Source organism: Sarcophilus harrisii, chromosome 2, assembly GCF_902635505.1.
Source record: "Sarcophilus harrisii chromosome 2, mSarHar1.11, whole genome shotgun sequence".
In the NCBI taxonomy this organism is placed as follows: domain Eukaryota; kingdom Metazoa; phylum Chordata; class Mammalia; order Dasyuromorphia; family Dasyuridae; genus Sarcophilus; species Sarcophilus harrisii.
Window position 1 is genome coordinate 501,188,773 of NC_045427.1, and position 15,421 is coordinate 501,204,193.

At 33.2% G+C, this 15,421-nt stretch overlaps 2 protein-coding genes across 2 annotated transcripts in view; one reads left to right on the forward strand and one right to left on the reverse strand.

Annotated features, from left to right (window-relative positions):
• Positions 1-2,745, forward strand: part of FGF7 (fibroblast growth factor 7) — an 80,346-nt gene extending 77,601 nt beyond the window's left edge. Inside the window, exon 4 of the mRNA XM_003755917.3 lies at positions 412-2,745. Coding sequence (XP_003755965.1) covers positions 412-606 — 195 coding nt within the window. The 3' untranslated portion in view covers positions 607-2,745. The remainder of the gene's footprint in view (positions 1-411) is intronic.
• Positions 1-15,421, reverse strand: part of FAM227B (family with sequence similarity 227 member B) — a 321,697-nt gene that overhangs the window by 229,889 nt on the left and 76,387 nt on the right. The window contains exon 10 of the mRNA XM_031955171.1: positions 12,018-12,152. Within this exon, the coding sequence (XP_031811031.1) occupies positions 12,018-12,152 (135 nt within the window). The remainder of the gene's footprint in view (positions 1-12,017; positions 12,153-15,421) is intronic.

The following is a 15,421-nucleotide window of genomic DNA, read 5'->3' on the forward strand; positions in this document are numbered from 1 at the left end:
GAGAATCTTTCCTACAGAAATGAGCTTGGTGGCAATCTGTGAATATTTCCCTGGATTAAAGGAATGGTCTTATTCCTTATGACAAATAAAACAGAAAAATTTGCCTTACCATGGAACTATTGCTAGATGTTCCCAATAGATACAGATCACTGAATGTTGACTTCTTTAAATAAACATAAAATCAAAAGTCTGCTGCATAGATAAAAAGCAAAATTTTCAACCTGGTCATCTCAGTTGAAAAGTGCTTCTTTCACCAGCTGATTTACTTGGAAGTCACCATCATTTTGCAGATCAGACAAGAACTCTGCCTTGAAGGTTGAATTTTTATGCATTTTCATTCTACCTGATGTTTTCTGGTTGTGCCTCTTCACATTATATAAAGCACTTATTGTACTTTTCTTTTTTAAACAGAAAGTCTGCAATGAAGATTGCAACTTCAAAGAATTCATTCAAGAAAACCATTACAACACATATGCTTCAGCAAAATGGACAAACAGTGGAAGAGAAATGTTTGTTGCAATAAATCAGAAAGGGTCCCCTGTAAAGGGCAAAAAGACAAAAAAAGAACAGAAGACAGCCCATTTTCTTCCTATAGCAATCACCTAACCCTATATAGGACATAAGGAACCAGTTCCAGCAGGAAGATTTCTTTAAGTAGACTTGTAAAAAGTAACTAAGAAAGGCTGGAAAACTACTGAAAAATACAAAAACAAAAACTGAACAAGCTGGACTTGCACGTTTATGTTTATTTTAAGAGACTGCATTAAAAGAAAGATTTGAAATTATACACAAAATCAGATTTAGTAACTAAAAGTTGTAAAAAATTTTAAACGAAGTTGTACAATCATGATGTTAGTAAGAGTAACATTTCTTTCTTAAGTTAATTTACCCTTAAGAGTAAGTTGCGACTTGATTGTCTGATGAATATTATTTAAAAAATTTTCTATCTGCTTATTAAAATGGCTGCTATAATAATTAAGAGAAGCAGAGGGTGTTATGTAAAATATGTTGGACTTAAAGGCTGCTGGAATGATATGTCAGATCATCAAGTCAATGCTACCTGTGGAAGTTGAGCAAGGTTTGAGATGTTTTCCAGTAAAGAAATTTGAAATTCCATATATTCTACCCAGAAAAAAAAAATCAATGCTCTTAAAATTGCAGTAGTGAATCAAAAACCTAGTTTGAAAAATAGATTGTACTAATAGGGGAAAAAACAATCATAAGTATGAATACAAATAGTAATGCTGCTCAATTTAAAAGGGTATTTCTTAGAGGTTGTTTCACAATCTTGTATATAAAACCATAACAGTAATAATACCAATGTACTTCATCTCACTTTCTACAAAGTAGCATATTATAAACTCAAAAAATTAAAATTCAGACATAATTAGGTTTTTTATGTAACATAATCTATCTTTTGTATAATTCCTGTTAGGGCATATGGCTTTTTGAATATTGTTCTTCCCACCGATACTCATGCTTTTTCTGTTGTTACCAGCATTAAACTTTATCTTAAGTTGTATTTGAACGTTATTGTTTTAAGTTATTTAAGTTTATGTTATTTATAAAAAAAAACTTATTAAGTTGCATCTGTTTCATATGCTTTTAATTCTAAAGGAATAACAAAATGGTCTGGCTCAGCTGCATGTTTTTCCCCCCTATGACCAGACACTAAGTCTAGTACACAACACTCATGCCAGCAAACACTGGATGGCAGACAAAAATGACAGCCTGCAGCAATTCCTACAATGGATGTCTCACAGGGAACAAGACAAAAATGTGAAAAATATTTTGCCACATACTCTTGCCAAAGAAGTTGGAGAGTTCAGTTGAAATCACAGCAGATAAAAAGTTAGATTTTAAAAATAATCATTGATTCAAACTTTGAGAATGAAAAGAGTAACCTATTTTAAAAATAAAGACATAACCAAAATAACAACAACATTATGTGTCTTCAGTTTCCAAAAAAGACTTAGATGTGGCCCATAGAAATAAATGATCTTTTCCAATAAAGCAGGACTATTAGTGTTTCACATAGAGTTCTCAGATTCATTATGGAGGTAGTGCCCAGAGCAAGACTAACATATAAGTGGGAAAGTGTGGCCAGCTAAATGATATAATTTTAGAAACATCATAAAATCCTACCTGAACAATGATTGACCCAAGAGATAATCTTCTGGGACCCAACTTGGTGTACTTAAAATGACATTGGACTTAAAGAGTCAAGAGAGAATTCCATAGCCAGTATCTATCTATGTAATTTTAAGTAACTCAATGTTTCTAAGGCTCAGTTTTTAAATCTTTAAAATGAAGGGATTTAGGCTAATGATCTCCAATGCCCCTTCTAGTTCTAACATTGGATGATTCATACTTGGCCTGAAATTCCCACTAATAGAATATAATTCAGGATTAGACAAAAAATCAGGAACATTGTCTCTACTAGGTTATTGAGGAAAAGGCGATACTTGTCATGTGAAAATAGAAGGAAGACTCAGAATCTTCTCTAACTTTTCTCTATCTGAAATATTAACTCATATTATTGGTTAATTATCCTCAAGGTAGACATAAGCATAGATAAGTACCTATGAATAGAAAGAAATTGCAGTGACAAGTCTTCCATTCCAATTATTATCATTATATGTTATAATTTTATGATGTATAATTTTAGTTTTAATTGGCTATGAGTAAAAATAACTGGATATTTTATTTAGAAACTAATAATAAATTATTAGATGGTCTATTTTATATTTTGTCATACTGAAATATACTTTATGTATTTTAAGCAGGTCCATTGTATTTTCTGGGGCTCATGTATAAAATGATGCTTGCACACCTAAATTGTCTATCTCACTTCATACACATATTCTGGGAAATAAAATGAATAATGTTCTGATTTTAAATCTCTTGTGTCATTTGACCTGGCTTAACCCATGAAACCTTTATAACTATGTATGACCAGGTCTATAGGTAATTACTCAATTGATATTATCATAGTAGCTCAAAAGTCTCCTTAAAGGGATGATAAACAAATTAAAGGAATTAGTTCTGTTGTTCAGTGAACAACAAGGAAAACAAGATTCATGAGATTCAAGGTCACCTTGTCTTCCTCATCCACAAAATAAAGGATTGCTTGGATGCTATTGCCTCTAAGGTCCCTTTCAGCTTTAAATCTATGATTTTATGACTTTAACCATCTCTGTATTCAAAATATTATATGAAGAAGTAGAAATGGTATTTAAGAAAAATGAAATTGGAAAGAAGTTAGTCTAAAATGTGTGTGTATATTCTCTTTGTGTGTGTGTGTATATATATGTATATATGGAGATATATACACATACATGTATATGTAGTGTGTGTTTGAATATAAACATTGTGTGTGTGTGTGTGTGTGTGTGTGTGTGTGTGTGTAAAGGGCTGAAACTCTTAAAAGCTGTGCTTGAATCAGACAACCGAGCATCTAAGGCTAATTACCTATTGGACAATGATTCTATTAGCATATGTTTGGAAAAATGGCCCTTCTCACTATTCTGTGCTGGCTCGATGTTTGGTGTATACAGATAATTGTAGGAAGGATTAGAGGGTGGAGTGAGACAACCCAGACTTACTTTTCGGCAGGATGAGGAAGAAAAAGATTGGTGGCAAGCCTGTGGAAGTTTGTCTGTCTCCTTCACTTTTCCCCCTAAAGACTAAAGACTTTTACTTATCCTGACTCCAGCTGTTCTTGAGGCCTCCAGGGAGCTAGTCCGTACTTTACATTTTATGTATGTGTGTGTGTGTGTGTGTGTGTATGTGTGTGTGTATGTGTGATTAGTTGAAATTGAAAATTTGAAAGTAGGTATTAGTCCTTGAGTAATTTGAAGGAGGAGCAAACTCCCAAAGAATCACAAAAATCACAAATTGTAATATTATTGAAAAAGTGAAATAAGTAAATTTTCAATTCATACCTCTACTTTCTTCTCTACAAAATATGTTTATCGAAATTATCTATGCCTTCATTAAAGGAATTTTCAATGAAAACATATAAAGTAGAAAGGCAAACTCTTGTAGATTTTTCTGAAGGAGTCCATATTTTAAAGGTTCATATCAATCTGTTGGTGAAGAGGATATACATTTTTTTGCTTGCTGATTTAAATATAGAACTTGAATAAAGAGAACAAAATATAATCTAGATGAATTTCCACAGATGAAGTGTCCTTCACATATATAACAAAATTATATTAGATATGATAGCTACAAAGAAAATTCTGTTCAATGATTTGCTAACTATCCAACCAAAGAGAAGTGTTAAATAGGGAAGTCAAAAATTGTTCACTAATGATTTTTTTCCCCCTAGAGTGGAAGATATTTTATATAAAGTTCAAATAAAAGGATTTCCAGTGGAAGTGATGTTCAATATGCCATTTAAAAAGGGCATGTTTTCCCATAAATCTTTATTAAAAAAAAAACAACTATTCTATGTGAATCATCCCATAAATACAACTAAGTTTCCTTAGTGTGATCCAAGTAATCAAGAGATCAATCTAAACATCCACACTAGAGAGTAAAGTAGATGAAAAAATATATATAGTTGAAATATTCAGTTAATATACATATATAGAATTCTGTATTAGACAGTAAGGGAATGCAATTTTCATATAAGAGATATCTCCTGAGCTCATTAAGTTTATAGTCTACTATAATTATCTATATGAATAGGGAATTACTCAGAGGGCAACAGAGAGACACATACAGTGTCTATATAACATATTATGAACAAGTTATTTACCAGAAATAGTGTGAAGAATATTATCAAAAAGAATGTGAAAAAAGAAGTAGGCTGATTATGCAGCGAATTTGAGGGATAGACAGTGACAGCTTGTGTGGTCCACTGGTATTCCCCCCAATATGAAGAGAACATGAGGAACCCTTTAAGCACCCTAGGTGGACCACCAATTATGAATTTATGGAAAGACATACACAATAGTTATACGTGATAAGCAGACATTTTATTGTGACTGGTGTAACTGCGGGAAATTCCCATATTGATGGGGTAATAGATTTACCGAAATGTGGGAGACCTTGTGGAGAAAGAAAAGAAGCTGCTTAGACAGGGAAGAGAAGCCAAATTTTTTTTTTTTAAATCCATAACATCTAGTATTTTGGCCTTTTTTGCCATTAGTTTGAAATATCTCTGAAAGATGTCAATTAATAAACCTTGATGAGTAAAAATTACTTCAACTTGAGTATATCTTGGAACAATTCATTTCTTATATATTTTATTATATTACTTTATTTAAGGTTTTTCTTTATCTTCTGTATTCCTTAATAATAACTGCATATACATTCTCCTTAAGTACTTGATAACTGAGTTTGCTGAAAACACAACTATTTGACTTATGGTTTAAAATGTAACAAAAGTATCTGGAATAAATTTTTTTTTGTAAATGGTTTTATCCAAAATTCTCTTGCTGATAGAGCTAAAAGCTAAAAACTGGGGAAAACTTAAGAAAACTATTCTTTGCAAAACACTATCTTCACACTGATGTTAAAAGTCTTAATGTGGTAATAGACTACAAAAAAGAAATGAGCATTAAGAAGTTCAGTCTTGTAAATAATTTAATAATGCACTGGCTTTGGGAAGCTGGCTTGTAAATCCTGAGGCATTCCAGATACTGAAATTCTATAACTGCTTACATTCCAATCCTAAAAAGGGAGATATTTTGCTTTTTTGTTTAGAAATCAGATTTTAACTATCCACTGTCTATTTCATTAAAATAAAAAACAAAAAGTTCTCTTAATTCTAGAGGAAATCTGTAGTCAGTTGATGACACTGCAGACAGCAAGAAAAAAAAAAAGTGTTTTTAGCAATCTAGAGCAGGGGCTCGTTACTCTTTTTGGTTCATGGACCCTTTTGGCAGTCTGGTGAAGTCTATAGATTCCTTTTCAGAATAGCGTTTTAAAAAATTATAAAATAAAATACACCAAATTACAAAGAAAACTAAATGTTACTGAAAATAAAGGTAAATTTTTCTCCCATCAAAGTTTATGCAATCTATCCATAGATTCTTGTGGGTTAAGAACATATTCTGGATGAAGAAATTCTAATACAGTCCTAGAAAATGTTCATTCTACTGTTTATTCATATAATTCAATTGGAAAAAGGAGCTGGTCTGGTAATATAGTGAAAGCTAGAACAAAGGATAAATAGTCTGTGCCCTTTACTGCTATCCATACAATGTTCAGAGATGTGGAGGAAGGTTCCAAGCAGGTGGACATCCTGTGGGGAATTTGTGATAGAGATGGGAATAGATTTATATAGTTCCTACTGTGTGCTCGAGCTTTACAAAAAATGTCTCAATTGATCCTCATGACAATCCTACAAAGTAGATGATAATATCCGCAGTCATATGTCTAGAAAGTGTCTGAAGCTGGACTTGAACTTATTTCTTCCTGATTTCAGGCCCAACACTCCACTCACTCTGCTACCTGGTTGCTTGAAAGGACAAGGTAAATAGTTGCAGAATATGAGAAGGCACCAATAGGTCATCTTGGAGAACATACTTCTCTATCACCATCCTACCACCCAAATCTTCATATATGAAGGTTCTCCTTGAATAGTACCTATTATGAGGCAGCTAGGTGGTGCAGTGTGTAGAGCACCAGACCTGAAATCAGGAGGATAGGACCTGAGTTCAAATCTAGCCTGAGACACTTAATACGCCTAGGTGTGTGACCCTGGGCAAGTCACTTAAACCCAATTACCTCAGCAAAAGCAAACACAAACAAACCAAAAAAATAGTCTCTTTTAGAAGACAAGATTAGAAGGGAAGCAATAAACTGGGAAAACATTTTTGTATTCAAAGGTTCTGATAAAGGCCTAATTTCTAAAATATATAGAGCATTGACTCAAATTTACAGAATTCAAGTCATTCCCCAATTGATAAACGGTCAAAGTGTATGAACAGACAATTTTCTTTTTCTTTTTCTTTTTTTTTGTAAAACTTTAATAACTTTTTATTGCCAGAACCCATGCCAGGGTAAGTTTTTACAACATTATCCCTTGCACTCACTTCTGTTCTGATTTTTCCCCTCCCTCCCTTCACCCCCTTCCCCAGATGGCAAGCAGTCCTATACATGTTAAATAGGTTACAGTAGATCTTGGATACAATATATGTGTGCAGAACCGACCAGTTCTCTTGTTGCTCAGGGAGAATTGGATTCTGAAGGTAAAAATAACCCGGGAAGAAAAACAAAAATGCAAACAGTTTACATTCATTTCCCAGTGTTCTTTCTTTGGGTGCAGCTGCTTCTGTCCATCCTTGATCAATTGAAACTGAGTTAGATCTTCTCTTTGTCAAAGAAATCAACTTACATCAGAGAACATCCTCATACAGTGTCGTTGTTGAGGTATATAATGATCTCCTGGTTCTACTCATTTCACTCATCATCAGTTCATGTAAGTCTCGCCAATCCTCTCTGTATTCATCCTGCTGGTCATTTCTTACAGAACAATAATATTCCACAATATTCATATAACACAATTTACCCAACCATTCTCCAATCGATGGGCATCCATTCATTTTCCAGCTTCTAGCCACTGCAAAGAGGGCTGCCACAAACATTTTGGCACATACAGGTCCCTTTCCCTTCTTTAGTATCTCTTTGGGGTATAAGCCTAGTAGTAACACTGCTGGATCAAAGGATATGCATAGTTTGATAACTTTTTGGGCATAGTTCCAAATTGCTCTCCAGAATGGTTGGATGTATTCACAATTCCACCAACAATGTATCAATGTCCCAGTTTTCCCGCATCCCCTCCAACAATCATCATTATTTTTTCCTGTCATCTTAGCCAATCTGACAGGTGTGTAGTGGTATCTCAGAGTTGTCTTAATTTGCATTTCTCTGATTAATAATGATTTGGAGCATATTTTCATATGGCTAGAAATAGTTTTAATTTCTTTGTCTGAGAATGAACAGACAATTTTCAGATGAAGAAATTGAAACTATTTGTAGTCATATGAAAAGGTGCTCCAAATCACTATTGATCAAGAGAAATACAAATTAAGACATCTCTGAGATACCACTATATACCTTTCAGATTTGCTAAGATGACAGGAAAAGATAATGACAAATTTTGAAGGGGAGGTGGGAAAACTGGGATGCTGATACATTGTTGATGGAGTTATGAATGGATCCAACCATTCTGGAGACCAATTTGGAACTATATTCAAAAAGTTATCAAATTATGCATATCCTTTGACCCAGCAGTGTTTCTACTGTGCTTATATCTCAAAGAGTTCTTAAAGGAGGGAAAGGGACCCACGCTGCAAAAATGTTTGTGGCAGCCCTCATTGTAGTGTCAAGAAACTGGAAACTGAGTGGGTGCCCATCAGTTGGAGAATGGCTGAATAAGTTATGGTATATGAATGTTATGGAATATTATTGTTCTGTAAGAAACGATCAGCAGGATGATTTCAGAGAGGCGTGGCTCACATGAACTGATGCTAAGTGAAATGAGCAGAACCAGGAGATCATTATATATCACTTCAACAAGATTATATGAAGATTAATTGTGATGGACGTGGCTTTTTTCAACAATGAAATGATTCAAACCAGTTCCAATTGTTCAGTCATGGAGAGAGACATCTACTCCCAGAGAGAGGACTGTGGGAACTGAATGTGGTTCACAATAGCATTTTCACTCTTTTTGTTGTTGCTTGCTTAATTTTATTTTGCTTTTTTTTTTTTTTTTTTTTACTGGTTTGATTTTATTCTTCTTGTGCAGCACAACAATTGTATAGATATGTATGTCTACATGAAATTTAACATATATTTCTACCATATTTAACCTATATTGGACTGCTTGCCATGTAGGGGAGGGCATGGGGGAAGGAAGGGAAAATTGGAACACAAGGTTTTACAAAGGCTAATGTTGAAGAATAGTTTACGCATATGTTTTGAAAAATAAAAAAGCTTTAATTAATAAAAAAGTTGGAAAGGTAAGGAATTAGTGGATAACTAAACAATATTTTAAAAAAATGTTCTCTGTTAAAATTTAAATAACATTGAGGAAATTTTATCAGCTACGAACATCTCACTGAGTACTGGATATTTTGTGATGACAAGTGAGAGCAATTTCTAGGAAAGGAGGGCAGATAAATTCATTTTCATTGAGGGAAGAATGATGTTCTGAAACTGGACATTTAATTGGAGAAAAAGTGACTTCCTAATGGAAGAACCTATCCAGATAACCACCATTGAATGATATTGACAGAGAGAAGGGCATTAAGAAAACTAATTAGATACAATTTCTAAAATGCCATATTATAACTCTGTTCTATCACTTGAGTTTTGGCATCTTTCAAATGAAGATCAATCACACAAAGATAGGTTTAAAAATTAAGCAAGAATCCTCTTTTTGAAAGTCAGCTTTTAAAGTTATATTCATTCATTAATACTTCTAAGGTATGCACAACTGGAGATAAGCACCTTTAAAGTAACCTAAGGAAATGGTATCAAACCCCAACGGGACTATTAAACAGGATATGAAGATTCCTAAGAGCTGTATATTGATATAGGAAATCTTTTATTAGCATTGTCTATGTTCTAATGTATTTTTATTTATTTTATTACAAATTTGCCTATCATATTTTAGTCTAATAGCAGGGGAATGAAGACTCGCAGCAACGTGTAGCAGATGGGCTACGTAATACATATAACATATCTGAATAACGAAGTTTGTGTGTGTGTGTGTGTGTGTGTGTGTGTGTGTGTGTGTAATAAGGGGGAAGCAAGGAAATCAAACTGACTAGGCTTCGAGACTATTTACTCTGAAGCCACTGTTGTTATTACTATAGAATCCTAGAAGTTTAGGACAGGGAGGGAACTTATCCTTTTGGTTCAATGTCCCCATTTGACACATAATATTCAGATACAAAAAATAGTAACTTGCTCAAACTCATAGTTTGCAGCAGAGCCAAGGCTACAGTTCAAATGTCTAGACTTCAATTCCAGAGTTCTCTCCAGTACTATGCTGTGAAAGAAGAATAATTCTCTCAGTAAAAATGAAGTATTTATGTCTTTCCTTTTCAGGTAGAATTTTATAGGAACACAAAGTTAGGCATGAAGAGAGTGGAGGGACTATCTAATCTTCTACTTGAACAAGAATTCTTTTTACAAATGTTCGTCCTTAAGGAATTGTATTTCTCTTTTTTGATCCTCTTCTTTTCTCTAATATGACAAAACAACAACAACACAAAAAACCCCCCACAGAACACAAATCTTAAAGAAAATTTTATTGTTGTCCTTAGTTTTCATCTCCATCTTCAAACTCATTCATCTTATATGTACTGGAAGTAGATAGAGCACAGGTCTTTCAACTGGGAAGACTCATCTTCCTGAGTTCAAATGTGACCTTAGACATTTCCTAGCTGTGTCACTCCAGGCAAGTCACTTTACTATGTTTTGGTTTCCTCATCTGTTAATCATTTCAATGATTTTTTTTTCTTGTGGAAGGGACCTGATTATATTGCCATATAGAATTCCTATAAAGAAATTCCCTCCATCAATATAAAATTGCAATTGCTTTGTAACTTAAAAGTTTTAGTTTCCCCAAACATTGAGAGGTTAAATGATTTGTCTAGGGTTTAACCAATATGTGTCAGAGGCAAAACTTGAATCCAGGTTTTCCTGACTGAGAGTCTAGTTAATTCTTTAATCATTATGATGGCAGGATAATAGATTTAGAGCCTGAAGGGAATTTAGAGGTCATCTACTCTGAACCACTAAGTTTATAAACAAGTGGACTGAGGTCCACAGAGGTTATGTGCTATGCCCAGATTCACACTGGCTTGAGTTTGGGACATAAATAGGACCTCTTACTCCAAATTCAAACTATCAAAATGTCCTGTTTATAGAAAAACATTTTGCAATCAAATATTAAGTTTACCTAAATCAAAATTAGTTACATTGTGTACTATTTTATATAATAGGCTCTTTTTCCTATTTATAAACAGATTCCTTATCCACAAACACTTTTTCTAGCAGATTGAAAACAATATTGCTTAATAACTATCTTCTAGCTATAATAGTCAGTTAATTACAAATTATTCTCTACCAAGTGGAACATTTTAGCTTTAAAAAATAAAATTAATGAAAGTTGTTAATCTATAAGGAAGATACGATTGAATTTGTTTTCAGGTCTCCACAAGAATATTTTATGGTTTTACCACTATTCAAATTGAGGGAATTTCCTGAAGTGTCTTAAGTAATTTCATCTGCAGATGAGTTAGTTTAGTCATATTTCATCATCAATTGTTATGAACTATTATTGTTTCTAACTCATTAAACCAGTACATTATTTTTTTTCAGGTATTTATTTCTTCTAAAAAAATGTTAAAGTGTGCTTGATAGAAATGAAAATTCATGTTTTGTTTGAATAATAATGTTCATTTAAAAAAAACTTTATATTTTAAAACTCTATCACAAGTCCTAGTTTTTCAATTGGAAATCTTTCCCAATTTTATTTGGTATCAAATGAACATTAAACATGAAATTAAATTAAACATTATAGTTAACTTCTGAAAAAATTCTAAATACTATAAGATATAATGCCATCAATATCAAGTCTCTGAAATGAAAATATATGTGTGTGGTGTGTGTGTGTGTGTGTGTGTGTGTGTGTGTGTGTGTGTATGTATGTATAATCAAAGTTTAGAAATGTTTTTAGGTTTTCTTTAAGTTGTAGAAGGTATTTTTGATGTTTTATTAGCCCATCACAAACTTAGTAGTCAGGACTAGTAAGGGAGGAGTTGAATATTATAAGATGGGTGATAGAGGTGATTTTTTTTTTAAAGATAGAAGGTAAAACAATGAGTAAAGAACATTAATTTTTAAAAGATATTACTTTGAAACTTTAAATTATTTTTCTTGTTATTCTGAAGTCATATGAACTTGTTATTATTAATTTCTATCTAGTGAACACTTGAGTTTGCTCATCAAATTTTATCCCACTATTTTTATGAATGTTAACTTACGTTTACTTGTAGTTTCTCTTTCTATAGAAATTTCTTCTTGAATTTGTTCAAGCCTTTTTATGTTACCATGGATTGTGGTTTCTTCTAATGTACCAAGATTCCACTGATTCCAAATGCCTTTTGGAGGTTTTATACCTGTAATACCAGATTTATATTTAATCAGAGAAGAAATATTAAAACAAGATTATAATGACTTTTGTTCAAATAAACAGAAATTTGGTTGCTAGGTTACTGATTTCTTTTGCCTGCATCATTTTATAAATCTATGAAGGCTCAGAGAGATTATGATCTACAATAGTAAAATGAAAATCTATATTGATTAAATCATAGATCCATGAAATTTTGAAATAAATGATAATGCTATTTAGCTTTTCAAGCAAAACACATTCATATTTTTCTCATTTTACTTACCAGAACACCCCTCATTTTGTAGATGCAACTGAAGAGAGAGGTCAAATATATTGCATAAAGATATACAGAAGACTAATAGAAGAATTAGTAATCAAATATAGCTCTTCTAATTTCTATCTCCAGATTCATTTTACTTCCCCTGACAATACTAGAATTATTAGAATTTATTTTTTGTTTCTTTGTATTTCTTAAGATAGGCATTTATAAAGATTATATGATACTTTTAAAGGGCAGATCAGAATTTTCTCATTTTGTCTTGATCTGGGTAGCAGATTGGGGATTGATCCCAGGGAATGACTATAGCAGAAATGGATAATAGAAAGAATTGAAGATATATATGCCCCATATTGCGTGGCCCAATTTCAGGAGAAACAGGGAAGAGGAAGAGGGAAAGTCATTAATGTAGAATTTGATGTCTCAACAAAGATACTCTTTCAAAGTTAAGTAAGGATTAAACTGCAGCTAAAGAAGGGTTTAATCCAGAAATAGCAAAAGAACTAAGGGTTTAGGAGTGGAGCCAAGATGGTGGAGAATAGACACATCTATATCTGAGTTCCTCTTAATGTTTATCAGATAAACACCAGATAAAGCCTCTGAACTGGTTTTGGAGTGATAGAACCATAACAAATTTCCAGTGGAAGATACTTTGGAAGAACTTCAGAAAAATCTGTTTCAATTGGGCAGGTGTTGGAATCTTTACAAAGTGTAAAGTCATTAGAGTTGATAGAGACAATAATTATCTAATTTAGCATGGTTCAGTATGATTGATTTGATCTTACAAGGAGATATTATGGGTCAGAAGAAGCAAGGTACTAAGTACAACTGATAGAAACAATGCTTGTGTTCACACCTTTAGAGAACTCACATAAGCAAGACTGGAGTTCATACTTTTGGAAATTTGAGGGTTTAGCATGAGATATCTGAATTCACACCTCTCTGCCTCCAGAAGGAGGAGTCAACCTTTGGGAGATGATATATAAGAAGTGGACAGAGGCTTGGTCGGCAATTGAGCTGAATTAGATTGAAGAAGGGAGCATCAAGTCAGTTCAGGAGAAGCCCACTCTTGGAGGCGCAACCAGATTCACTTCATCTCACACAGCTGTGGTAGCTGGGCTCCTGCACTTCCCCCACTGAGACCAACGCTGGTCTGAAAGGCTCTCCAGAAAGCTGCCCAGCCCCAGGCAAGGAGGTGCTGGCTGGAGGTTGAAGAAAACAGAGGCAGAAGCAAAGGACAAAGCTGCAAGAGCTCTTAGAACCAAGGGGAGAGAGAGGCCTTTAAGAAAACTAACTGGGCTATATTGGAGACAATAAAAGATCTGAATTTTTAGTACCTGGCTGCATTTGGGTGATTATAACTTGTAACTGAAATTAAGGCTACCTCCAGAAAACCTCCCTGAGAAACCTGCTCTCTCCCAGAGAGAACCATTATTATATTTTAAAGAAGAAAAACACCACAGGCAGGGGCACAGATGCAGCACAGAAAGCCAGGGTGTTGTGGTGTCCGTGTACCAAGGATTCTATTGGGAGGCACTTAAGCTACTCTGTCCAAATTAGAAGCCAGTGGATCAGCAAATTAGCTATGAGACATTTAATATAAGTACAAAAAGCAAATAATGAGTCTCTGAACCCCAGAAAAACATGGGACCTGGCCATGCCTACCCAGCGGAAGTCAGTCAGCAGCAGTGGCCACAGGGCAACCTAAAGTGGCTGTCACCTGAAGAGGAAGCTCTTGGGACAATCTTCCCATTGTCCTAAGAGCAAACCTCAACCTTTAAAAAATGAGCAAAAAAGCAAAAGCAAAAACAAAAACAAATAAAAAACACTGACCATAGATAGCTTTTATGAAGAAATAGAACAGACCTCAAACCCTGAGGATCCTAAAGGCAAATCATCTCCAGATGAAGCCCCAAAGGGTGATTTGAGTTGGTCTTCATCTTACAAGACTCTCTTGGAAGAATTCAAAAAGGATCTTAAAAGCAGGTTAGAAGAAAAATGGGGAAAGGAAATGACAACTTTACAAGAGAATTTGGAAAAGGAAAAACAGAAATTATCTGAAGAAACCTACTTAAAAATAGATTTGATAAAATGGAAAAAAACATAAAACTCTTTACAAAATAGATATGAAAAAGAAACCAATTCATTGAAAAATAAAGTTTGTGAAATGGAAAAAAGTACAATAAACAAAACACTTCATTTAAAAGTTCAGATCATGATGCAATAAAAATCATATGCAATAAAAGACCAGGGGAAAATAGACCAAAAGTTAATTGGAAATGAAATAATCTAATTTTAAAGAATGAGTGGGTGAAACAACAAATCATGGACACAATTGAAAATGACAATAATGAGACAACATACCAAAATTTATGGGATGCAGCCAAAGGAGTTATTAGGGGAAATTTTATATTTCTGGATGCTTAATTGCATAAAATAGAGAAATAGAAGATAAATGAATTGGGCTTGCAACTAAAAAAGTTATAAAAAGAACAAATTATAAACCTCCAATTAAATACAAATTTTAAATTCTGAAAATAAAAGGGGAGATTAATAAAATTGAAAGTAAAAAATATTGAATTAATAAAGCTGAGTTGGATTTATGAAAAAAAAAACAAAATAAATAAACATTTAGTTAATTTGATTAAAAAAAGGAAAGAAGAAAATCAAATTGTAAGTATCAAAAATGAAAAGGGAGAACTTTCCACCAATGAAGAGGAAATTAGAGCAATAATTAGGAGTTATTTTTCCCAACTATACGTCAATAAATCTGATAATCTAAGTGAAATGGAGGAATACTTATAAAAATATAAATTGCCCAGATTAACAGTAGAGAAAATGAATTACTTAAATAGTTGCATTTTGGAAAACAAAATTAAACAAGCTATTAATCAACTCCCTAAGAAAAAATCTCCAGGGACAGATGGATTCACATATGAATTCTACCAAATATTTAAAGAACTATCAATTCCAATACTATGCAAACTATTTGAAAAAAT